At 42.3% G+C, this 27919-nt stretch overlaps 1 protein-coding gene across 3 annotated transcripts in view; it reads left to right on the forward strand.

The window, feature by feature from the left end:
* LOC144502672 (septin-2) overlaps positions 1 to 27919 on the forward strand; it is a 139750-nt gene that overhangs the window by 12085 nt on the left and 99746 nt on the right. For all 3 annotated transcript variants that reach the window (XM_078226855.1, XM_078226857.1, XM_078226856.1), the window contains exons 3-5: positions 5346 to 5445; positions 10343 to 10429; positions 12197 to 12320. In XM_078226855.1, coding sequence (XP_078082981.1) covers positions 5346 to 5445; positions 10343 to 10429; positions 12197 to 12320 — 311 coding nt within the window. The remainder of the gene's footprint in view (positions 1 to 5345; positions 5446 to 10342; positions 10430 to 12196; positions 12321 to 27919) is intronic.

The following is a 27919-nucleotide window of genomic DNA, read 5'->3' on the forward strand; positions in this document are numbered from 1 at the left end:
CCTTGAAAATATAAAAGAAATATGGTAACTTCTTACTTATAATCGCACCAGCTCACTGCGAATGCTGCTCGCCACACCTGCCACTCTCTTGAACCTCTTGGAAGCTGCAGCCTTCCCCTCTCTCCTACTCCCTATCCCCTTGTTTCCAATCGTCCTACTTGCGACCTTTCTGGCTCCCTAATGCACCCTCTTTCTGTTGGTTTGTGGCTTCTCCCAACCCTGCCCGACTCCCATTCTCTGCCTCTCTTCCTTGCGATCTCCTTTAATCACAGGTTCTGAAGTTGAGTGGGGCAGGAAGGACAATTTCCATTTGCAGGGGGTAAATTCTCTTTGTGGGTTTATGATCAACTTCACTTTTTGATCGGAAAGCTCCCTTTCCACCCCTGCCCAGGTAAAACCACTGGGAACAGCTCTCATGACATTGCTGAGCAGGGGCAGAGTAAGTGAGCCTGCTGGTTCCACTGCAGTGGAGAGATGTCATTCTGAACATCATCAATTCGTTATTGAGTAAATTGTCTCATTGTCAGGATCAGGGATCTGTTTATCAGGAGATTTCAAAAATTGGTGCAAAAATACTGTTATTTCGTCCCCTTTAGAATTGTAACATGGAACTTATTCTTTTCAAATTTCTCAAGATGCATGCTATACTCCCTATACCTCATATAGCAGAAACAGCCGTGGTCTGAATCTTGGAGAAGGCCACTGTATATTTCCATTCGGTCTTTAAAACAGCCATTTACCACAACCTTCTGTTTTCTGCCCCTTAGCTAATATTGTATCCATGCTGCCACTAATTATTGCATTGGTTTCAATTCTGCTAACAGGTTTCTTGTGTTGTACTTTGTCAGATGCCTTTTGAAAGTCCATATGTAGAACTTCAATTACGCCACCCACATTTGCCCCTCCATGTTGCTTCATCAAAAAAACTCAAGTTAGTCAGGCACAGTTTGCTCTTAAATCCATGCTGGCTGTTCTTTATTATTCCATGCTTATCCAAGTGGTTATTAATTTTCTTCCAGATTATTGTTTCTAAAAGCTGTCCCCACCACCAATGTTGAACCGACTAATTGCCAGATTTAGCCTTTTTCCCTCCTTTAAACAAGGCTGTAATGTTTTCACCTCTCCAGTCCTCTGGCAGCATTACTGTGTCCAAGGTTCCTGCACAACATACAATTCTACTTTCCTAGGCAAGCCCTTGTTCTCGGAATGTGATGGTGTATGTGAAGTACTTTGGGATGGGGTGATTAGTTAATCCTTTTTATAATGTGTGTACTGGAAGCAATATGATTTTACCATCCCTAAAATTTGGATGAAAAGTTATAAATTATTTTATTAAGAATAAAGGTTACTAAGAGCAAGATTAAAATAAACATATTTTTGCTGCATTATAATAATTCAAAGTAACCCAGTGTTAACAAAGAAACTTTATTTTACAATCACTTTGGATCTTGCATTTTTGAAGAAATCATTTTAACTATGAAATGAATCTTGTGAAGTTCTTCACTAGGCAGCATCTGATAGTGATATTCCAAGAAAGTAACTAAAAATACTAGTGTCATTTATGTTGGTAACTCATTCATCTAGCTTGATACAATACCAGGTTAAAGTCCAACAGGTTTATTTGGTATCACGAGCTTTCGGAGTGCTGCTCCTCATCAGGTGAGTCCAGATTGTTCACAATCTCCGACTGTCTTCTATTGTAGCAATCAATTAAACCTAACTGATTGTAAAACAGTGACTAAGCATTGGAATAGTCACCCAGGAAGCAGGAAAGCACTTCATACACCTTCAAAATAGTCACATTGAGAGTCTTGCTCAAACAGTTTGTGATGGGACACATGAAAGTTTATATGATCAGTAGTATGTCAATCAGTATTTATTATTTCCATCACCTGACTGACTCATCTAACACTTATTGAGCAAATCCACAGAGATAAATGTCCAAACACTGCTTTTGAATTAGCCGTTTGTGAAATTTCTCAGTCCTAACTTTGCATATCACGCTGTAGAGATAATGGTCCATAACTTCCTGGTTCCCCAGCGTTGCATTTCGGGGGTACCCCAGTGATGCGCTGGGGAATCCCTCTAGGAGGTCCCCATTCAACAGTTTGCCCAGCAATTATCCAGAAGCACTAACTCCCACAGGACAATTGCACTGGACTGGAAACCATCCGACAGAAGCGATTTAAGTCCCTAACTTTGGATGGTTCTGGCAGTTTTACCCTGATAGTCACTCTGAAAGAGCCAGTAGGAAATAAAATCAGTTCTAACTCCAGAATAACTATTTAAACACCCAGACTCAGCCTTGCACAGGCCCCTAGCACCTGCCCCATCCCTTGTCTAACTGTATCTCACAGGACTAGCTTTTTAAAAAAAAATCAATTAAACAATGTGGTGATTGAAAAGAAAATTAGCATACTGATTGATAGTTATGCTCAGCATGAAACCAGAGTGACCAAGCCAGCTGGACACCTACAAGTGTGGAGAAGAACTTTTCACATGTGTAGTTCATCCTTTTGCTTGCAATATTGTTGTTAAAGAAGAGGAGAATAAAGTGTCATATCAATGATGGCAGTGTTTACATGGTTCATTGTAACTTCTTGTGAATTTAAAAACAACCATTGTTACTCAATGGCTTGTGTGGAGGAATTCGGGTCATGTCCTGAACTGATAACTATCTGCTTGGGGTGAGGGGAGGGAGGCTAGTGCACTTTTAATACTCAATGGACCACATATCTTTATGTATGTGCCACTTCTGTGTTTTCTTTCACGCCCTAGTTTTGATTTATTGCCCTGTTTGTAATCTAGCAAGTGGTTATGTGGAGACTTGAATTTCAACAGTAGTCCAGGCCCTGTATCTTTTTGGCAGTGACATAATTCCTGCCCTGGCTAAATTGTTGGATTTGCTGCCTCTACGTCTAGTTTTTGCTAGCAGTGAAATTTATAATCCTAATGAATGAGTTTGATTTGGAAAACTCTCTAATTCTATGCAGCAGGGTTGACAATTCAAATTATAATCCATCAATCTGTTATTTTTATAAACTTAGTAAAGTTTGTTCGATGGATGTCTGTTTTCTTTATGCCGGACATTGGCCGTAGCTGTTGCTTAAGGCATCTCCTGTTCTATGAGGTGATCGTTATGGTGCTGACTGCTTGTTTTGCATTCTGACTGAGGAATGGGAGTGGTACAGCACTGACTGTTTTGAAAATGGAATGATCTTGTTTTGGCCAAACAAAATTGCCTGAAGTATTCTGGCATTTTTCTCCCATGTTTTTGTTCAATGTCTCTAGGTATCACTAACTCTAGAAAGTTTGAACAAATGTAAAATCAAGATGTACAACATTGTTGGAAGCTAACCCAAACCTTGTCAGCCACAGGCTACATAGTACCTGCACGAAACTAAACATAATGTTCTTGCGTTGTCTCATGATCCCTGTGGTCTTGGAACTTGTGCAAGGTCACAAAAATATTGTGTTGGAAAGGGATTTGGGAAACGTGACTCGATATTAAAAGCAAATTCTGAAAGGATGTATTTAAGACCCAGTGTGCTTTTGCAAAGCTTTGTTGAGATTCACATGAGGAAGGTTTTAGTGGTTGCCGAATCATCATTTTCTGCCGTCTGATTTATTTCCTAAAATTCTCAATGATGAGAATCATGGCACGTACACATACAGAGAGGAAACCTTTTTTGTGGATAAACCAGGAATCACTTTGTTAAAGGACTTGCAACGTTGCTTGTTCTACAGCTAAGCAGTTGGCAATTTACATTCGTTGTACCCCTGAAAATTAGATTCTCAAAGGAGTACAAACAATAGGCTCCAATTTTGAGAGCAGAAATACAACATACTTTCAGATGAAAGAAAATGATCAAAGATGGTCACAGAATTGGACGTTAATTTGTATATATTACAATTGTTATTGTTGGTGGGGAGACTTCCTTTATTAATCGACAAAGGTTTGTGTGTGGATAATTAGAAAATAAACCATGTGAGGTAGCCGGTAGGTCTGGATCTGTTACAAATTAAACATAGAAGGAACCTGTAAGGATTCTATACAACCCTCACCATTTCAAGACCAGGCCCAGAACTGATATGTAACATCAGGTTCATGTTCTGGACCTGAACATGCTAAGACTTAGTCTGATAGTAATGCTTAGTGTCTGCTTTTGGAAATATTTTGACCAATTGTAGCTCAATGCAGTATCAGCCTAAACTGGAAGAATCAAGGACTACAAAATAATTTTGCCTCCATATTAGACATTGGCTGATGGAATCAATATGCCTTATCTATTGGATGAAAAATATAATCAAGAGGAACATAGAACATAGAAAAGCAACAGCACAAACAGGCCCGTCGGCCCACAAGTTGTGCCGAACAATTTCCTTACCTTCTAGGCTCATCTATAACCCTCCATCTTACTAACCTCCATGAACCTATCCAAAAGTCTCTTAAAAGACTCGAGCGAATCCGCTTCCACCACCACTACCGGCAGCCGATTCCACACACCCACCACCCTCTGAGTGAAAAACTTGCCCCTAACATCTCCTCTATACCTACTCCCCAGCACCCTAAACCTGTGGCCTCTCGTGACAACCATTTCAGCCCTGGGTAAAAGCCTCTGAGAATCCACTCTATCAATACCTCTCAACATCTTATACACCTCTATCAGGTCACCTCTCATCCTTCGCCTCTCCAAGGAGAATAGACCTAGCTCTCTCAACCTATCCTCATAAGGCATACCACTTAATCCCGGCAATATCCTCGTAAATCTCCTCTGCACCCGTTCTATGGCTTCCACATCCTTTCTGTAATGAGGCGACCAGAACTGGGCACAGTACTCCAGGTGGGGTCTGACCAGGATCCTATACAGCTGCAGCAATATCTCCCGATTTCTAAACTCAATTCCTCTATTGATGAAGGCCAGTATTCCATACACCTTCTTAACCACAGCCTCTACCTGTGACGCCGCAGGAATACCAGCAATGATGGACTTTTGCATTGTTCTATGTAGTCTGTTCAATATGATGGAAGAAATGTCTCCATTGGCTACTATGTAGTCAGGTTGGAGTGGTGGGGTGGTGCAGTAGAAAGATGTAGTGCATTGTAAATCGTTTGGGAATCTAGCTTTCTAAGTTGGGAAGCAGGAAGTGAATATGTTGGGTTGTTTCAATATGCAGGGGGAATTTGTGGGTGTAAAGAGGAAGAGAAAGGATTGGACTCTTAAGGGTGGGAAAGAACTGGGAATGGGGAAAGGAAAATTTTCTTGTGCTGCTGCATATCTTCTGCAATTCCATTCCAGCTTGTCTAAATAATTGAACTGATTAAAACCCTTTTCTGTTTCTAGTTTCCAGATGTTGCAGGGTATGTGGGATTTGCAAACCTTCCCAACCAGGTCCATCGGAAATCAGTGAAGAAAGGATTTGAATTCACACTGATGGTAGTTGGTAGGTTATGCCACTTGTTTAGACTGTGAGTGAACGCACAGTGTTGTAAAGTCAATTATCCAATTTAATTGCTGCAGCATATTGTTTGTGATACGAGTGTTAACATGGCACAGATTTGATATAATTTTGAAAGTGCAAAGCTAACACAATGGCCCAGAACTTCCATTCCCTGGGGGGCTGTACCCGGGAGATGCATGGTGGGATCCCCAGGAAATTTCCACGTAAGATTTACGTGGCAATTACCTGGGAAGTTTCAACTTCTGATGGGCAATTACCCTGCACTGAGAAACATGTAATATTTTGTTTACTCTGACTTAAATCAAAGACTTCCAGCTCTTTAAGCAGAAATGTTGGAAGGATTAAAACCACTTCTAACACCTAGGTAACTGCAGTACTAACACTCACACTGGAACCCATCCCCATACCTTACACATGTGCCATCTCCCTGGCCTCTCAAAGTGGCAGGAACCTTTAAACGTATCTGCTTTATGACAATTCGTGCCATTAAAAAAAAAACTACTTCTGTTCCCCCAATGTTGCCGCAGTGAAGTGTCCCAGGAACCCCTACACTGCACACTCTTAGCAGGCCTGAGTTGGAAGGTCAGGTGAAAAATTTGCCACTCCCGACTAAGTAATTAAAAAGGAATGGAGTGTCAGTCCCACTCTACGGAAGTTGTGGCTCTACTTATCAGGTGTGAGGGAATGAGAATGCCTATTGATTCTCAAACTGTTATTGGTGTTGTCATCCATTCTTGCAGCTGAAAACCAGATAGTGGCATTGCTGTTCTTGAATGGGTGAAACCTGCAGTGCAGGAAGTTACCTTGCAATGAATGGGTTTAGAGATTAAAGCAATTTTAGTTGTGTGTAGCTAGAGTAAGATAAGACCATAAGACATAGGAGCGGAAGTAAGGCCATTCGGCCCATCGAGTCCACTCCACCATTCAATCATGGTTGATTTCAACTCCATTTACCCGCTCTCTCCCCATAGCCCTTAATTCCTCGAGAAATCAAGAATTTATCAATTTCTGTCTTGAAGACGCTCAATGTCTCGGCCTCCACAGCCCTCTGTGGCAATGAATTCCACAGACCTACCACTCTCTGGCTGAAGAAATTTCTCCTCATCTCTGTTCTAAAGTGACTCCCTTTTATTCTAAGGCTGTGCCCCCGCGTCCTAGTCTCCCCTGTTAATGGAAACAACTTCCCTACGTCCATCCTATCTAAGCCGTTCATTATCTTGTAAGTTTCTATTAGATCTCCCCTCAACCTCCTAAACTCCAATGAATATAATCCCACGATCCTCAGGCGTTCATCGTATGTCAGGCCTACCATTCCTGGGATCATCCGTGTGAATCTCCGCTGGACCCACTCCAGTATGTCCTTCCTGAGGTGTGGGGCCCAAAATTGCGCACAGTACTCCAAATGGGGCCTAACCAGTGCTTTATAAAGCCTCAGAAGTACATCCCTGCTTTTGTATTCCAAGCCTCTTGAGATAAATGACAACATTACATTTGCTTTCTTAATTACGGACTCAACCTGCAAGTTTACCTTTAGAGAATCCTGGACTAGGACTCCCAAGTCCCTTTGCACTTTAGCATTATGAATTTTGTCACCGTTTAGAAAATAGTCCATGCCTCTATTCTTTTTTCCAAAGTGCAAGACCTCGCACTTGCCCACGTTGAATTTCATCAGCCACTTCTTGGACCACTCTCCTAAACTGTCTAAATCTTTCTGCAGCCTCCCCACCTCCTCAATACTACCTGCCCCTACACCTATCTTTGTATCATCGGCAAACTTGGCCAGAATGCCCCCAGTCCCGTCATCTAGATCGTTAATATATAAAGAGAACAGCTGTGGCCCCAACACTGAACCCTGCGGGACACCACTTGTCACCGGTTGCCATTCTGAGAAAGAACCTTTTATCCCAACTCTCTGCCTTCTGTCTGACAGCCAATCGTCAATCCATGTTAGTACCTTGCCTCGAATGCCATGGGCCCTTATTTTACTCAGCAGTCTCCCGTGAGGCACCTTGTCAAAGGCCTTTTGGAAGTCAAGATAGATAACATCCATTGGCTCTCCTTGGTCTAACCTATTTGTTATCTCTTCAAAGAACTCTAACAGGTTTGTCAGGCATGACCTCCCCTTACTAAATCCATGCTGACTTGTCCTAATCCGACCCTGCACTTCCAAGAATTTAGAAATCTCATCCTTAACGATGGATTCTAGAATTTTGCCAACAACTGAGGTTAGGCTAATTGGCCTATAATTTTCCATCTTTTTTCTTGTTCCCTTCTTGAACAGTGGGGTTACAACAGCGATTTTCCAATCCTCTGGGACTTTCCCTGACTCCAGTGACTTTTGAAAGATCATAACTAACGCCTCCACTATTTCTTCAGCTATCTCCTTTAGAACTCTAGGATGTAGCCCATCTGGGCCCGGAGATTTATCAATTTTCAGACCTTTTAGTTTCTCTAGCACTTTCTCCTTTGTGATGGCAACCATATTCAACTCTGCCCCCTGACTTTCCTGAATTGTTGGGATATTACTCATGTCTTCTACTGTGAAGACTGACGCAAAGTACTTATTAAGTTCCTCAGCTATTTCCTTGTCTCCCATCACTAGATTACCAGCGTCATTTTGGAGCGGCCCAATGTCTACTTTTGCCTCCCGTTTGTTTTTAATGTATTTAAAGAAACTTTTACTATCATTCCTAATGTTACTGGCTAGCCTATCTTCATATTTGATCCTCTCCTTCCTTATTTCTCTCTTTGTTATCCTCTGTTTGTTTTTATAGCCTTCCCAATCTTCTGACTTCCCACTACTCTTTGCCACATTATAGGCTCTCTCTTTTGCCTTGATGCATTCCCTGACTTCCTTTGTCAGCCATGGCTGCCTAATCCCCCCTCTGATAACCTTTCTTTTGTTTGGGATGAACCTCTGCACTGTGTCCTCAATTACTCCCAGAAACTCCTGCCATTGCTGTTCTACTGTCTTTCCCACTAGGCTCTGCTTCCAGTCGATTTTTGTCAGTTCCTCCCTCATGCGCCTGTAATTACCTTTATTTAACTGTATAGAAACTGTTTTACGTGCGGATACATTCTTTAAAAAAACATTTTTATTCACTAATTTATTTTTTTACATTGCCAAGTTGACTGAATATAGAATTGTTGTAGATGACATGTCGACACACTCGTCTGGAATGTGCAGTAGTAACAACAGCTAGTCTGTTGGCACTCTGTTATTACTATGTTAGATCTATTGCAACTTCTGGCATCTGCATGTGCACAACTAAATGCTGAAATCAGATGTTACTGTCAGTGATATTCTGCTCTTTCACAACACCCACTGTTGCAATCATAGGAATCATTAATCATTGCCTTGTTATGAACTTCAACTACTTTCACACTTCCTTCTTTGTAAATCAATTAAACTTAACACCTTGGTCTACTGTTTTCACTGCTCCCTCTGCAGTCTCCTCTACGTTGCGGAGACTGAATGCAGACTGGGTGACCGCTTTGCAGGACACTGTTGCGTAGTCTACAAGCATGACCCAATCCCTCTGTTGTTTGTCATTTTAACTTAGCACCTTGCTCTCATGCCCACATGTTGTTCCTTGGCCTGTTGCAATGCTCCAGTGAAGCCCAAAGCAAGCTGTTCCTTTCTATTCATCTCAATTTTTTTTTCTTGTTTTCATAGAGTCAGAGGTTTACAGCATGGGAACAGGCCCTTCGGCATAATTTGTCCATGCTGCCCTTTTTTAACCATTAAGCTAGTCCCAATTGTCCACATTTAGCCTATATTCCTCTATAACCGTCTCGATGCTTTTTAAAAGGCAAAATTGTACCCATCTCTACTACTACCTCTGGCAGCTTGCTCCAGACACCACCCTTTATGTGAAAAAATTTCCCCTCTGGACACTCTTGTATCTCTCCCCTCTCACTTTAAACCTATGTCTAGTTTTAGACTTCCCTACCTTTGGGAAAAGATGTTGACTAGCTACTTTATCTATGCCCCTCATTATTTTATAGACCTCTACAAGATCACCCGTAAGCCTTCTATGCTGCAGGGAAAAAAGTCCCGGTCTATCGAGCCTCTCCTTATAACTCAAACCATCAAGTCCCAGCAGCATCCTAGTAAACCTTTTCTGCACTCGTTCTAGTTTAATAATATACTTTCTATAATACGGTGACCAGAACTATACACAGTATTCCAAGTGTGGCCTTACCAATGTCTTTTACAACTTCAACAAGACACTCCAACTCCTGTATTCAATGTTCTAACCAATGAAACCAAGCATGCCGAATGCCTTCTTCACCACCCTGTCCACCTGTGACTCCACTTTCAAGGAGCTATGAATCTGTGACTTGAGATCTCCTTGTTCTATAACTCTCCCCAACGCCCTACCATTAACTGAGTAAGTCCTGCACTGGTTCAATCTACTAAAATGCATCACCTCGCTTTTATTTAAATTAAACTCCATTTTGCCATTCGTCAGCCCATTGGCCCAATTGATCAAGATCTCGTTGCAATCGGAGATAACCTTCTTCAATGTCCACTATGCCACCAACCTTGCTGTCATCTGCAAACCTACTAACCATGCCTCCTAAATTCTCATCCAAATCATTAATATAAATGAAACTGGGCCCAGCATTGATCCCTGAGGCACCCCACTGGTCACAGGCTTCCAATTTGAAGAACCACCCTCTGTCTTCTGTCATAAAGCCAATTTTGGATCCAATTGGCTACCTCATCCTGGATTCTGAGAGATTTAACTTTACGCAACAACCTGCCAAGCGGTACCTTGTCAAAGTTTTCTTCATACTTTTAGCTTGTGTATAATTTCTCTGTCCTGTGTTTCATCATTTTTGTGTGTTAATTTAGCCATGTCCTTTCTTTTAGGTGAGTCAGGTCTTGGGAAGTCAACATTGATCAACAGCCTGTTCCTGACTGACCTCTACCCTGAGCGCTATGTACCTGGGGCTGCAGGTGAGTCAATTATTGGAGAGTTTCATCAAACTATAACTCAGTAACATAGGCGAGGCATCACAAGAACAATATACAACAGAAATGGTCGGATTTAATCACTGGTGTTTGTAGTTAGTTCGTCCAAGCTGGTGCAGCAGTTCAGATGCGGTAGATGGGCCTCTGAAATAGGGAGGGAGAAAATAGCTGGGGTCTCTGCTCCTGATAGATATCGAGTGATCCATCCTGGAATGTGTTTGTTTATGGATGTATGATGAGGGTCATGTGACAGGCCATAGCTGAATCTAGGCTTAAACAGGCTGAATTACTTTTTGAATGACATTTCAGGGCTGGAGATGCTATTGAACCTGCACCCCAGAAAAAAAAAGATAATTTCAGTGAGGGGAAAAGTGGAAAGGTAGAAGAATTTTGCAGTGGGGAAAGTTTTAGAAAAACAGCTGTGGTGCATTTGGAGCTGCTGTTGTGGTTTCCCTAAAGTGTTTCAGCCTTGTTTGGATTTACAGGTCGAGGCTGATGAGCTGTCTATCATGCTGAAATCCTGTTGCTGAGTGCAACATGATAGCTATAGTACTGGTTATCAAAACTCCTCCATATGTTTGGAGTTAATATGATCTTTTCAAAATATCATTGTTTTTCTCAGATAATTCGATAATTTCCTGCAGCAGAGGCGTTGTGAGGTGGTGCCAAGTTAACTAAACATTTATGTTGGACCCTTTTGTAGTTTTTTTAAATTAAAAAAAACCAGCCTCCCTCCTCCAAAAAGAACAAAAATCGCGAATAGATAATAAACAACAAATATGGAGTCTGATGAGAATAACATGATTCTCCAGAGAAATGCAATCTCCATGTGCTTGGATTGATATGAAGATTCTGACTCATGATTATGGCCCTGAACTTGGTACGTTGTGACCTCTGATTCTTTTCAGCATACCCTGACTGCAGATGCTGTGGTCATGTGAACTTCTTCCAAGTTGTAAAGTTGCACATTTGAGGAATATTGTACTGAAAGGAATTTGTTTGCATTCACGAGTCCAGTCGTAATTTGTCTGTCACATGAGTCAAAATGGCACCTCTCATTCTTCTCCTCATGTTTGAGTTAACCACAAGATTGATATTTTCCAGGGGAGAGACCATTACTTATCTTCACCCATTACTTTTAGTCCACAGTGAACTATCTGACAGCCTGTCCTCAGTGGAGTGATTTGAGGAGTTGGACACAGTGCAGTCTGCAAAGCCATACTTAAATTGGTGGGGGTGGGGGGAGACTTGTAATAGAATGTAAAGAACCCTGGATCACGTGATACTGGCTCAAGTAATTCTGGCTGTTAGCAAAAATGCAACAGAACCAAAATAATTACTGCTAGTGGCTAAAAATCTTTTCCTCCAGAACTGAAAGTGTAAGAAAAGGCCAGAAGTATTTAAGAACTCATATAGCATCAATAATCCAGCTTAGCTGCAAAAAGCCAGTGTTTGGATGATAAATGTAAAAACATTCAATTGAGTAAGAATTACAGGCGATTCAAATGAATGTAGATGATAGACACAGTATGTGTAAATGTGATTGTATATAACTTTTGAACCTCAAGTTATAAGGTAATTTTACATATTAAAATTATGGATCAAATTTCAAACAAAGTCTTTAATGGTGTGGCTCTTAGAAACTACTAACTGCTTTGGAGGTTGTCACGGTATCATTAGTTATTTTGAGTAAAGTTGGAAGGGGTTGTGCCTGAGCTGCTGAGTTTAGTATGTTAACTATTATTTTCACAGAAAAGATCGAAAGGACAGTCCAAATTGAAGCCTCGACAGTGGAAATTGAGGAGAGAGGCGTCAAACTTCGTCTGACAGTTGTGGATACACCAGGATACGGTGATGCTATTAACAGTCAGGATTGGTAGGTTCCCAATAATGTAGAATTAATGAGCAATTTTCTTACTCTACCTCAATTGTGAACACAGTTGTTAGGCACCTGAAGGTTCACAAATGTTCATTTTAGTTCAGTGCGGGAGTTGATACCGGCAGTTATGTACTGGAATTGCATTATCGAGTTCTTAAATATCATCAACATTGCAATAAACTTGACTACATTGTGAATAGATTATCTGAGGAGTAGTTGTATCTTAACCTGCTTTTATGTTGTTTAGCAACAAAATTGGATGAGGTGCTGCATTAGTTTGGATATTTAGAATCCTTGAATCATAGAAATTTACAGTACAGAAGGAAGCTATTCGGCCCATTGTGTCTGTGCTAGCCAATAAAGAGCAGTCCAGTCAAATCTCACATTCAAGCTCTTGGTTTGTAGCCTTGTAAGTTACAAAATTTAAAGTGCATATCCAAATACGTTTTAAATGCGATGAGGATCTCTGCCTCTATCTGCACGCACACTCACACTTGCCCCTCCCCTCCCACTTTTAGGCAGTAAGTTCTAGACATCACCACCCTCTGGACAAAAATTCTCTTCAACTCTCCTCTAATTCTACAAATTACTTGAAATCTATGATCACTAGGTATATACCTTTCTGCTAAAGTAAATAGACCCTTCATATCCATTCATTCTGCTCCTTCACAACTTTATGCACCTCAATAAAATCTTCCTTTAGCCTCCTCTGCTTGAAAGAAAATAACCCAACCTATTCATCTTACCTCTGTGAAAATTCTCCATTCCTGGCAACATCCTTGTAAATCTTCTCTGAGCCTTCTCTAGTGCGATCACATCCTTCCCTGTAGTGTGGTGAGCACAATTGTATGCAGTACACGAGCTCTGGCCTAACTAGTGTTCTCTACATATCTGGTACAACCTCTGCTCTTAGACTCTATGCCTTGGCTATTAAAGAAATATATCCCATGTGGAATATTATGGTTTGCTTGCCCCGAAACCGTAAAATCTTGCCTGAAGTCAACGGACTTTTCCATGATCCACCCCTTGCCCGCTCTGACTTGTGGGCCGGTTAAAGTCCAGCCATCATGTTTCCACCTTAACCACCTGCAGGGATCTGTGGCCCTGCACTCCAAGGTTCATTTGTTCCTCTGCATAGCTCACTGTCCTGTTAATTGTTTTATATTACCTTGCCATGTTTTATTCTCCCCAAGTGCATTGCTTTACACTTCTTCAGATTGAATTCCATGTGCCACTTTTCTGCCCACCTGATCAGTCCATTGATATCTTCCTGCAGTCTACCAACCACGCATCCAACTTTTATATTATCTGCAAACCTTCTTAATCTTACTCCCTATGTAATCTTTGAGATATACCTCAAAAAAGGGACTTAATATTGAGCTCTGCAGATCCCCACTATAAACAACCTTGTAGAGACAGGCATACCCATTAAGCATAGCCTTTTGTTTCCTGCCACTGAGCTGATTTTGAATCCAATCTTTTACATGCCACTGGATCCCATTTTTACTCTTCTGGTCAGTTTGCCATTTGACATCTTATCCAAAGCATGGCTAAAATCTATGCAAGTTCCATTAAATGTGCTACGCTTATCGACCTTCCATGTTACTCCCTCAAAAAAATTAAGTTGAGTTGGTCAGGCTCGATGTCCCTTAACAAATGCATGCTGATTAGCTTTCTAAATGCCAATAATTGCTGCCCCTCAGAATTCTTTTCCATTAATTTGCTCACCACTAAGATTAGGTTGGCTGGCCTGTAGATTTTTGTCTATCCCACCCTTCCTTAATAACCATGCAACGTAAGCAGTCCTCTGGTGCCACACTTGTAACCAGAGGATTGCAAACTGATAGATATTGCCATTTCCTCCCTTTCATTAACCTCAGATATATCTCATCTGTGCCTATTGATTCATCTAGCTACAAAGATACCAACTGTTAATATTTCCTCTCTTACTATGTTTACCTGATCCAATATTTCACATTTTGCTTCTTCAACTATAGTGTCTGCATCTTTCGTTAATTCAGAAGCAAAATATTCATTTCGAACCATGCCCATGTTTGCTTCCACACAGGCCACCTTTTTGACCTCCAATTGGCAGAGTTCTTTCCTTAGTTTTCATCTTGCTCTTAGTATGTTTATAAAATATTGTTCAACAGTTCTTGGCTTTACATGCTAATTTTTTTTTCAAGCCTTCTTTGTTTTCCTGATTTTCAGCTCTGCAGTTTCTACATTTTGCATTCTGCATGATTGAACTCTTTTTATCTGATATGAGCTTATGTTTTTTGCCTTGTCCTAACACGTATACTCCTTGAAACCTAGAGGGCTCTAAATTTGAAGCCCAATCCTTTTTCTATGCGAGCTCTGGACCCTCTTAGTTTCTTGATTGCCTCCCACTGCTCTGACGTTGATTTACTTTAAGCTAGCTGTTTCCAGTCCACATTTGGTGTATCACATATGGCTTAATGCCACTGTCCTTTCCCCAGTAGGAAAAAAAATTCTCTACCCTGTCTTTATTGTTTTTCATAATTAACTAAATCCAACTGAATTATAACCACTGCCACCAAAATACTTTCTCACTGTTGCCCAGCTTCATAGTGCAAAGTCCAGATCTGCCACATTTCTTGGTGGACTCTATCTCAGCTAAAATTAGGATTGCTGAAATTCCATCTAATTACTGTCATATTATTTTTGCATATCTCAGAAATTGGGTGTTGATGGTGCAGTTGTTTCTTAGAAAATGATCCAATGAGCATGTGTTCTAATTGCTTTTGATTGGTGCATTTGAACCTCAAGTGTCGTCTGTCATTGTTCAGCCTATTTTTCTGAACTTCTTGACTTTAGTGTATTGACTGGTAACTACATGGTTGCTAAGGAAATATGAGAACATAACAAAGTTAAGGGTAAAAAGGCCATTTCAAAGTTTCCTTGTGCTAACTCTGTTTTCTTTTGCAATTCATGTATGCTGCCCATTCTTCTGAGAAGCAAACCACATGTTACTACTGTTGTTTTACTTGCTATTTTTCTGCCCTATTGCATCATTAGTCTGAAAATTATTCTGCAAAACCTTTACTGCATCATCTTTCTTGAAGAAATTCTGAAATTAATAGAACAGAAAAATAACTGTTTCCTGCTGCATATGAAAACCTGGTTGCAAATTTAAGAGGTACCAAAAGATGCACAATTAGAGGATTTGAATCAAATCCCAGTTTTGTGGGAAGAGGTTCATTTGAATGGAAGATTTTATGGACAGACATTGAGGATTGACATGACTTGGGCATAATATAGTTAAGCATAAATATTATACACCCAAAACTATTTTAAGACACAAGGTCTTGTGCTATGCGTTTGTTGAGTACTGTCTGATTTCTATTGCGCTAGTCCATATTTTATCCAGTCTTATCTCATACTGTGCATTCTCATTGGTTTATTGAATTAGTCTTTCCTATGGGACTTTGTCTTTTGCATTCTGGAGCCACCAATAAACCATATTCTTGGAAGTTTATACTGCATTCAAAAAGGGTTTCCCATCTAAATTCATGCTTGTTATTAAAATCATGGAATCCAAGGATTCTATTCAGCCTAACAAGTCTAAAGCGACTCTCCGACAGAGTATCTTATCCTGGCTCACCCCCGCCCTATCCCTGCCACCCCACATATTTACCCTGCTAATTCCCCCTAACCTATACATCCTTTGGACACCAAGGGGCAATTTAGCATGGCCAATCCATCTAACCTGTACATCTTTGGACTGTGGGAGGAAACTGGAACATCCGGAGGAAACCCACATAGACACGGGATGAACATGCAAACTCCACACAGTTGTCCAAGGCCAGAATTGAACCTGGGTCCCTGGTGCTGTGCGGCAACAGTGCTAACCACAGAGCTACTGTGCCATCTCTACTTAAATACTTATTAAGCTGTTAATTACAACACTACTCTCTTTAGTTTTTCATTGGCGTAGAAGTTCTGGGAAATACATTTCTATTGTAATGATACTTCTATTAATGCAGCATAAAAGTTCCAGGAAATGATTTGTGTATGTGAGTTTTGCCATTATTTAGACGTACCATAAGTTTCAGGACTTTTACTCCACTCGCCATTTCTCTCACTATAACCATGAACAGTAAGTCGTCATAGCACCATCCACTATATTAGTTAAGAGTAATTGCAGATTTCTTGGATTGATGGCTGTTTTCTTGACCCAACCACTTCGTCTGACATTTGCAGGCATTATCTTCTGAAACCCCAATTATCAACATATTGGAGTTACCAAAGATGAGTAACTGAACTGGAACAGCCATATGAATGCTGTGACCACAGGAATAGGTCAAAGACTGAGAATTACGAGTATAAAGTCTCACAACACCAGGCTAAAGTCCAAAAGCTTTATTTGGAATCTCGAGCTTTTGGAGTGCTGCTCCTTCATCAGGTGAGTCTTGGAGACCCTCTCCACCTTGAGTCAGCAGTTTGTGGTGTCGATGGTGATCACCACCTGATGAAGGAGCAGCACTCCAAAACCTCGTGATTCCAAATAAACCTGTTGGACTTTAACCTGGTTGTAAGATTTCTTACTGTGCCCATCCAAGTCCAATGCTGGCATATCAAAACCATGAAAATTATGAGACGAGTGACTCACCCTCTAACTCCCCAAAACCTGTCTACTATCTGCAAGGCACTAGTCAGTAGTATGATGGAATACTCCCCACTTGTCAGGATGAGTGCAGCTCCAACAACACTCAAGAAGCTCAATGCCATCCAGGACAAAGCAGCCCGCTTGTTTGGCACTCCATCCACCAATTTAAACATTGACTTCCTCCACCACTAGCACACAGTTGCAGCAGTATGGATGCAGTAACTCACCAAGGTTCCTTCACAGCATCTTCCAGCCCATGATCTCTACAACCTAGAAGGACAAGGGCAGTTTTCAAGTTTCATTCCAAGACGCACGCAATTCTCACTTGGAATGATATATCTGTTTCTTCATTGATGCAGGGTCAAAATCCTCGAACTTAGCACTCTGAGTGTACCTGGACCTATTCAAGAAAGTGGTGTATCACTTTTTTCAGGGAGAATTAGAGATGGCAACAAATGCTGGCCTTGCAAGCAATGTCCACATCCCATGAAAACATTTTGAAAATTGGAAAGATGGGAGGTGGCTTGATTGAATCATAAGTGCTGTCATGAATCGGTTGGACCAAATAGCCTGTTTCTGAGCTGTCCTGTGTAATCTTTTGCAATCTTACCACAACCTCTGATTTCCCAAAGTGCTTTACATTCAACAACAAATATGACGAGCAATTTGTGCACATCAAGGTTCCACAAACAGCAAATAACTTGATTTGCAAGTTATTTTATGCGATAGTGTTAGTGAGAGAAAGAATGTTGACCAAGCCATTGGGAAAACTCCTCGTCCCTCTTAAAGTACAGGCACTTTAACAGGGCCTAACAGGAAGAAATGCAGAATTCCCTGAGGATTGCATTCTTGCTCAGCCCAGACTTTATGCTTTAAAATGAGTGTAAAGTGTTACACATTAGTCAGCAAATTATTTGAATTGACCGAGAGGAGAAAAGGACTCCCTAATTCCACTGCAGGACGAAGTGTCACCTGACGAAGGAGCAGCGAGCGCTCCGAAAGCTAGTGGCTTTTGTACCAAATAAACCTGTTGGACTTTAACCTGGTGTTGTGAGACTTCTTACTATATATAGTTGCAACAGTGGAAGAGGTGTTGCTGGAACTTTGCCGTGTACTAGGCTGACCACACATAGAATAGTGTTCTGTCCCATACTGCAAAAATTGTAAATTCTAAGTCAGCTTTTAGAGATTACATGGGTTCAATAACAGAACATCTGCAGAAACACTTAATTAGTTGGCAACAGAGTAATGAATGTGGGGTCTATGCACGTGCAGAATAATAAATGCTGATTATGAATTATAGCCTTGTTTACATTCGTGGGTGGTTTAGGGCAAGAGTGCAATGTTTGTTTGATGCAGTTCCTGGGATTCAGTGAAGTATGATGTTGGGTGTATAAAAAGTTCAATTAAACTGAATGGCAGCCTGCAGTAGAATTGTGGATTTTGTCCTTCAAAACGTGTGCTGCCTCTGGAGAGTATTATGCTACATGAAATTGGTGGTTACAAAACCACCATTTATTTAGATACGATGGTAGCAATTTCAGGTTAGGAGTTAAGTGTTATATATATATTGGCTGAAGAACACAATACTTTTTCCCTGCAGTGTGTTGGTGCTTAACCTGCTGGCAAAACTGAGAGTAACATTGACACTTCAGTCAATGCTTGATTCGGTTTGGCACTGCTCTGCTCTGTCAGAAGCCTAGATTCAAATTCTGTTTCAGGTTATACTGAAGCAATTTATGGCATTCTGACCATGGGTTTTATGATACAATTCTGGTTATGTTACGGATGTGTGATGTTTGGGGTTCCTGCCATGGATGTTGCTGGTTGAGATACTAGTTTTTCTGTTTGTGGAAATCCTTTGAATGAGAGCAAACTTAAATACTTTTCTGTTGGGATTACGCCACAATAAATTTCATCTTGCAAGTGATTAAATCCATATCCGCCCCCTGCTTCTGAAGGCGCAAATTAAATCCAGATGAACCTTCTGTTAGAATTGGGACTTCACACAACGTGTCATCTTTGAGACAACTGGTGTTACAGGACAATTTACCCATAATATTTTGGAATGGTTTCATTCATTAGAGGGATAGGGGAGTAGTTACCAGGACCCCACTCACTGTCAGGTCCACATACTGAGGGCAGGGATAGGTTTGATTGCCAGCCTAATTTGCCAGTCACTGGGCACAGAACTGCGGGAAGGGTCAGAGGGCAAGTCTTTGGCTTCCTGTCTAGCTGGGACACAAGAACAGTCTGCAAAATCTTGGCAAGGAAGGAATCACGGAGAGATGATTTTCAGAGTTTGAAGCCAGCCAATTTAGCAAATACTGACTTGACTTGAGAAATAAGTATTGAATTGAATTTCACTGTAAGCTGTTTTCTGTTCATTCATTCCATGTAAAATAAAGCAGCTTTTTGATTCACAATTAACTTCAACTCACTAGAGTACTTAGTTAGGACAAGTGAAGGTAAAAGCATGCATGAGAGTGAGATATTCATTGCACACTGTAACAAGTTTCATTGTTACGACCCTATGTCATGCTAAAGGGTATATCGAGATATTGGTCAGCAGTGCATTGTAAAGAACATTAGGATTGTTTACAGGAGATAACACAGACTATGAAAATATCTTGTGCTTATCCAAAGTTTGTGATATATACCCACAGATGAGTTCTTGTCCAGCACCAGATAAAGAAGGATGCCAGCTCCAAATAATGTTGTGTACCCTTCTCCCTCGGTCCCTGTTTGGCATTTCATATGCATGATCTTTGCCACATTTAATCTTTTCACTGCAGCTCTCTGTTGCCAATTGGTATGTTTCTGTAGGAGGATTAATTTCCTGATGTCCAACACTTTCTTTCCCAGATTAACATTAAAAATAGAGAAGAAAAATCCAGGGAGTTAATATGTTCTGCTTTGTATTCCTCTCTGCATTTAAAAAAAAAATGTATTTTTTTTTACGTAAGGTTTAAAATTTGCTGTCCCAACGGAGCACAGCGTGTCAGGTCTCAGTCCAAAGCAGCTGCAGTGATATTTCTTCCCCCGTTTTCAGGGGAGTTTGATTTTTGCCCATTGAGAGAGTCAATCTAAAGCTGCCTGTGCTGGAATTCTCCCGGCACTGAATGTACAGCAGAACACGGGTAATAACATGTGTTTTGGGATTGGGTGTGTCTGAATTGGCTGCCAGAACATGATAAAAATGTGACCTCACTCTACACAGAAATGATCAAAGCTGTTTCAGGATGCAGGTGGCTCCTTCCCCATTGGTGTTTTTAGTGGCACTGCTCCAGTGGAACTCAAAAGTGGTGGCCCGTGTTAGCTCAGCAAATTTTGTTTTTATTTTAAAACACATTGTCCTCTCTTGCTCCATCCTTTTCTGACAGCACTGTGTCTTGTTGGGATTTGGCTCCACGGATGCTGGAGATTCTCCAGCACCTTGCTCAAGTGACCACGTGTGAACTTCTGGAATAGAATGTGGACCGACTGACTGACTGAATGTGGAGGGCATAGCAGTTGAATCTGCGCAGATTGTTATGTGACATGTAGACATGTGCGTGCATGGTATTTCAAGCATAGGTTACTAAACAGCAGGAATCTTTTTTTTTTGGTTTTCTTCCCTAGTCTAGGGGTATTGAACCCAATTGTTGTACCCTGCTGAGATCAGCTAAACTTGCACCATCACATTTCAGAATGTCCTGATCATTTTCCCATAGATTTTGAACATATGATAATTCGTTCTACCTTTTGGTGTGGGAAATACAGTGTGTTCATTATTTTATATTGCATATTAATTAGGTGAATTCGCTCATAGCCGTCGTTCTTTATGATTGTCTGATGTGAAGACTTGCATCTGGGGCTTAAAAGGTTAAGTTGAGGAATAGTTGCGTAAATTTCTATTCCTGAGTTTACAAGATTAAGAGATGATCTGTTTGAGATGTTTGGGTGTGTATGGAGATGTAGTAAAGTCAAAGGTGACTTATTGTGGCTTCAGCAATGAACGATTGATTAATAATACAAAATATATATACAAGATAAGGGTCTGTCAGAACTAATATACAAGTCAACCCTCTTCTTCTCCTGGGCTCCAACTGAGGTTCCTCCCCATCCCAGGATGCACACCCTTGCTCCCAATTGGTTTGGCTTCTCACACCGTCTTCTCTATAAAGTCAGGCCCAATTATGTGGCCCTCAAATGATCACCCCTTTAAAGGCGCCACACTCCATTTTCACACACACACACACACACACACACACACACGATCAACTCTGCAGCTTCTACCTCCTCGGCGTCAGAAACTACGAGTTGCCTCGCTCCCCATTAACCACAGGAACCCCTGTATCAGTAACTGGCATGCCCAAGTCCACACAGGGCACCCTTGTTGGTCTCCTGGATCAGGCCCAACTTTCTTCCTCAAATGACGCACCATTATTATTTTTACACAGCGACCTTGTACTTCTCCAATGTATGAGGCTGGTCCTGTTCTTTCCAGCACCTCCACCAGAACTGCTGGCCATAACTAAATCATCAACCTGGAAGCCTCTGCCCCTTTTTCTTGTGGTTTTCTTTCCTGGAAGTTTGCCTAGCCTCCACCTCCCCCTGCCAAATCTGGAAATACCAAATCCAAACTAGTTCTTGGTGTCATTCCATTAATAATTCAGCTGACACAACTTCTGTGGTAGCATTCGGCATGGTATTGTATGACAACAATACAATGCTCCCACTCCATATGGTGATGCATCACAAGTAATTACCAATGGTTTGGTTGGATCAGAATGTACAAGCAGCTTTGAAGACTGAGGCTTGCTTTACTTTTGCAAATGCCTCTTTTTGTGCCTCTCCCCATTTCCATTGCTCTATCTTAAAAGTTGATGAAGTGGGGCTAAAATTGTAGAGACGTTTCTTACAGCTCTGCTGTAAGAATTCACCATTCCTCGGAATGGTTTTAACTCCAATACAGTTTTTGGCTGCGGTACTTCCTTTATGGCTTTTATCCTCCAAAGGATGTATGTGTTTTGTGTCTATTCTGAAACTCAGGTATGTAACTTCATCCAGCTGAAAAGTGCATTTCTCCCATTTTAAATGGACTTCTTTAAATCTTTTTTGGATCTCATCTAACTTTGCTCTGTGCTCCTCAGTGATTAGGACATCATCCAGGCACATCACTACTTTAGTAATGTTCTGCAATAAACTTTCCATTGTATGCTGGAAAATGGCACAGGCCGATGAGACTCTGAAGGGTCAATATGTGTGCTGGTATAGCCCTTTGTGAATGTTGATAGTGATCAACCGCTGAGAATCTTCATCCAACTCCAGTTGCTGATAGGAGTGTATTGAAAATCCGTGGCTAATTTTGCGTAGAGGTCCTTGGTTCTCAGAATGGGGTAACACAGCCCATTCAGTAAACTGTGCGGTTTTTATGACACCTAGGTCTTCCAATCTTCTGAGTTCCTCTTTTACTTTATGATGGAGTGCATAAGGCACTAGGCGGGCCTAAAACAATTTGGCATTGCCTTGAGGTTAATCAACTTTTTAAAGTTATTTATTAGTCACAAGTAGTGTTACATTAATACTGCAATGAAGTTACTGTGAAAATGCCCTAGTCGCCACACTCTAGCCTGTTCGGGTACAGTGAGGGAGAATTTAGCATAGCCAATTCACCTAACCTGAACATCTTTGGACTGTGGGAGGAAACTGGAGCACCCGGAGGAAACCCATGCAGACACGGGGAGAATGTGCAAACACCACACAGACAGTGACGCAAGCCGGGAATCAAACCCGGGTCCCTGGCGCTGTGAGGCAGCAGTGCTTGCCACTGTGCCACTTTAGCCTCTCTTATTTGTACCAGTTCCATCCGGAAAACCTCAGTATCTGCACAGTAGCTTTTGAAAGCCTCCATCCCGAATACTTTATCTCCAGACAATCTAATTTTGTCTGTTTCAACCAGTCTCGACCAATGAGACATGGTCTGTGACCATCAATCACTAGAAAATATAATTGTACTGTTTCTGTAGGATATTGTTACTGTAACTGACTTTACTGTCTTCATCGACTCTCCTGTATGTGTAGACAAAATGGCTTCTGATTCACTCTACCTCAAGGGTTGCAGACTTTTTTTTAGAGGTATTGGAATGTTTGGGCTTGTTCCCTTATTACTGTGGCTGCGGCTCCTGTGTCAATTAAGATATCTGCTGTTGGCCATCAAGGTTATTTCTACGGGTGGCACGTTATTGAATTGGACCTGGTTTAAAGTGTACGATTCAGATCCCGTGTTGGGCTTCTCACCCAGTTTAATACCCAGATTGAACATTGGGTTTTTTTGCGTACTGTCCTGCCTGCTTGATTCTGCATTACGCTTGTAAATGACTCTCTTGCAACTGAAACATACGTAAATTTCTTGGGAGTGCTGTCCCCCACACTAAAAGCAAGCGTCCACCTCCAGTGGTGCACTGCTCTTCTCATGCTCTGCTGCGCCCTTACTCAGGCTGTCCCTCGCAGCAGCTGTTTCCCACCACAAATGGGTTGCCTTGCTGGGTGTGCCTTGTAGTTCACTTACGCCCTGCTCAACACATTCAGTCACCTGGTCCATCTCAGCAGCATTTTTCAAAGAGATTTTAGTCTCAGCCAGTAGCTTTTTAGTATTGTGAGGCTGTTGATATGCCAACCAGTCTCCTAACATTTCCCCTAAAGCTGGACCAAATTCAGTGTTATGCTAATCTTCTTAATCTGGGCATAAACCCAGGGTTGGTCTCCCCTGGCTCCCTGATAGCAGAATGAAATCTATACCTCAACATGATGATTGAAGGTCAAGGATTAAAATGATCTTTGATTATTTCCACTATCTGATCAAAAGACTGTGGGCCTGATTTTACCATCGCATTGCACCCTGTTTTCAGGTGCAAAATCTTGGTAGAGGAGGGTAGCACAATCCCCACCCGCCTCCACGCCAGTTCCTCTTTACAAGGCCCAAAAAAGGTCACGATCAGGACCACGTTCGAAACGGGCGCAATGGCCATTTAAACGCATTTGCATGCATTTAAATTGACTTAATGGACTGCATGCCCAACTTTACGGCACTTCCCCCTTTACCACCGCGTTCGCCCATCCAGAGTCGGCGCGAAACAGACATGCTCCAGTTAGTCAAGAGGTATGTGCCTATTGTCCGATGGCTCTCTACTTGAGATCGGTTGGTGGGGTAGGGTCTGCTGCCACACTGCCTGAGGTCAATGGGGGAGGGAAGGGGGGTCCGCTACCACTCTGCCTGAGATTGGGGGGTGGGGGAGGGGAGTCTGCTGCCATTCTGCCTGAGATCGGTAGGGGGGGAGGGGCCCACAGTTGGAATGGATGGCGAGGGGGGGGATAAGGGAGTCAATGATGTTGGGGGGGTGGGGCAATGTCTGTGGGGGCCAGGGGGAGGGATTATCGGGCCCAGGAGGGATGTGGCAGAGGAGTGGCATTCTATCTTTTTTTTTTCTGCACATGCGTAGTTGGAGGCGCCGATCGGAGCTGCAGCGTTTTGGGCATGTTAAGCCCGCCCACAGGCTTTTGCAGCGCAATTTGGAATCGCTGGTATTTTTGCAGGCACAGTGCATATGCAGGCACCTGAGAACAGGTCTAAAAGTCGGATCTGAAACACTCCCAGTTTCAAGTCCACCCAGCACTTGGGGCCCTATTTTACCAATTTGATTCTATGTGTCTAGAATGTCAGCCGATGTTAGATTTATCACGAGGCTGTAAGGTTGTGGGCCACAGACTGAGAGTAGTATCACCTTTCGTTTTTCCTCCACTGTGATCTCATTAACTACAAAGAAGTAAAGCAGCCTTTCGATATATTGCCCCCCAACTCTCAACTTCTGGGTCAAACGACTCAATCTTCTTGATTGAAAGCATTTTTAAGGCGTTTGTGCCTGTCTCCTCTTTGGATTCGATGATCACTCTCGTCCCCCTCTGACTGTGCACTGTGATCTGTGGAATTTTTAAATTTGAAGCAACTAGGAAAACCATCTGCAAGCAAACATTTCAGATCTGACACCATGGCTGGATTGTTACCATGGGTTTTCATCTAAGTTCAGCCTGGAGATTGAGGTTGTCCCCCTAAAGCAGCTACCACTAGCACTTAATGAGTAGGGATGTCGCCAGCTTGGTCCCATGTGGATGTTGGTGGGGTTGGTCTGACCCTGTTAATTATAGATGGAATGTTGAAATACTGAATATGATTTATTGGTTTGGAAGTAATTCAGTCAGTCATTTTAATCTGAGAATTGATATGAGCAAGATCTTGAGCGTGTTTGTTGCCAAGCTGTTAGGAAAGTAATCTGTCCCATGTATAAAGGGATGGAACACAGAGTTATTTAGAATAAAGAGGTTTGATTTTCAGTGTCCTGCTGATGAATAATCACTTTTTGTGACTTTATTGCCATGAAAAAATTTAATGCCCATTTGCAAAAGTCAGAAGATTCGCTAATTAAGAAGATGTTGAATAGTACATTATAAAGAACAAAGAACAATACAGCACAGGAACAGGCCCTTCGGCCCTCCAAGCCTGTGCCGCTCATGTGCCCACTAAACCATTCTTTTGTATCCCTCTATTCCCAGTCTGTTCATGTGGCTATCTAGATAAGTCTTAAACGATCCCAGCGTGTCCGCCTCAATCACCTTGCTTGGCAGTGCATTCCAGGCCCCCACCACCCTCTGTGTAAAATACATCCCCCTGACATCTGTGTTGAACCTTGTCCCCCTCACCTTGAACCCGTGACCCCTTGTGTTCGTCACCTCTGACCTGGGAAAAAGTTTCCCACTGTTCACCCTATCTATTCCCTTCATAATTTTATACACCTCTATTAGGTCGCCCCTCATCCTCCGTCTTTCCAGGGAGAACAACCCCAGTTTACCCAATCTCTCCTCATAGCTAAGACCCTCCATACCAGGCAACATCCTGATAAACCTTCTCTGCACTCTCTCCAAAGCCTCCACGCTCTTCTGGTAGTGTGGCGACCAGAACTGGACGCAGTATTCCAAATGTGGCCTAACCATCGTTCTATACAGCTGCAACATCATATGCCAACTTTTATATTCTATGCCCTGCCCAATAAAGGCAAGCATGCCATATGCCTTCTTCACTACCCTCTCCACCTGTGCTGCCACCTTTAAGGATCTGTGGACTTGTACACCCAGGTCCCTCTGTGTGTGTCTATACTCCTGATGGTTCTGCCATTTATTGTATAGCTCCCCCTTACATTAGATCTACCGAAATGCATCACTTCGCATTTATCTGGATTAAATTCCATCTGCCATTTCTCCGCCCAATATTCCAGCCTATCTATTTCCTGCTGTATTCTCTGACAATGTTCATCACTATCCGCAACTCCAGCAATCTTCGTGTCGTCTGCAAACTTACTGATCACACCAGTTACATCTTCCTCCAAATCATTTATATATATCACAAACAGCAGAGGTCCCAGTACAGAGCCCTGCGGAACACCACTAGTCACTGACCTCCAACCGGAAAAAGACCCCTCCACTGCTACCCTCTGTCTTCTATGGCTAAGTAAGAAGTCTCACAACACCAGGTTAAAGTCCAACAGGTTTATTTGGTAGCAAATACCATAAGCTTTCGGAGCAATGCTCCTTCGTCAGATGGAGTGGTCTCTGTTCTCAAACAGGGCACAGACACAGAAATCAAATTACAGAATACTGATTAGAATGCAAATCTCTACAGCCAGCCAGGTCTTAAATGTACAGACCATGTACTCCACACGTTGGAGATCTCTACTGCCTCCCAAAAATACACAAGGCAAACACACCCGGCCGTCCCATCGTTTCAGGAAACGGAACCCTGTGCGAGAACCTCTCCGGCTATGTCGAGGGCATCTTGAAACCCATTGTACAAAGAACCCCCAGCTTTTGTCGCGACACTACGGACTCCCTACAGAAACTCAACACACATGGAGCAGTTGAACCAGGAGCACTCCTCGTCACAATGGATGTCTCGGCACTCTACACCAGCATCCCCCACGATGATGACATTGCTGCAACTGCCTCAGTACTCAATGCCGTCAACTGCCAGTTTCCAGATGCAATTTTACAACTCATCCGCTTCATCATGGATCACAATATCTTCACCTTCAACAACCAGTTCTTCATCCAGACACACGGAACAGCCATGGGGACAAAATTCGCACCTCAATATGCCAACATCTTCATGCACAGGTTCGAACAAGACTTCTTCACCGCACAGGACCTTCAACCGATGCTATACCATGATTGAATGGTGGAGTGGACTCGATGGGCCGAATGCCTTACTTCCGCTCCTATGTCTTATGGTCTTATACACTAGATACATCGATGACATTTTCTTCCTTTGGAGTCATGGTGAGCAATCACTGAAACAACTATATGATGACATCAACAAATTCCATCCCACCATCAGACTCACCATGGACTACTCTCCGGAATCGGTTGCATTCTTGGACACACGCATCTCCATTAAGGACGGTCACCTCAGCACCTCACTGTACCGCAAGCCCACGGATAACCTCATGATGCTCCACTTCTCCAGCTTCCACCCTAAACACGTAAAAGAAGCCATCCCCTACGGACAAGCCCTCCGAATACACAGGATCTGCTCGGATGCGGAGGATCGCAACAGACACCTCCAGACGCTGAAAGATGCCCTCATAAGAACAGGATATGGCGCTCGACTCATCGATCAACAGTTCCGACGCGCCACAGCGAAAAACCGCACTGACCTCCTCAGAAGACAAACACGGGACACGGTGGACAGAGTACCCTTCGTCGTCCAGTACTTCCCCGGAGCGGAGAAGCTACGGCATCTCCTCCGGAGCCTTCAACATGTCATTGATGAAGACGAACATCTCGCCAAGGCCATCCCCACACCCCCACTTCTTGCCTTCAAACAACCACGCAACCTCAAACAGACCATTGTCCGCAGCAAACTACCCAGCCTTCA

Source organism: Mustelus asterias, chromosome 13 (genome assembly GCF_964213995.1).
Source record: "Mustelus asterias chromosome 13, sMusAst1.hap1.1, whole genome shotgun sequence".
NCBI lineage: Eukaryota > Metazoa > Chordata > Chondrichthyes > Carcharhiniformes > Triakidae > Mustelus > Mustelus asterias.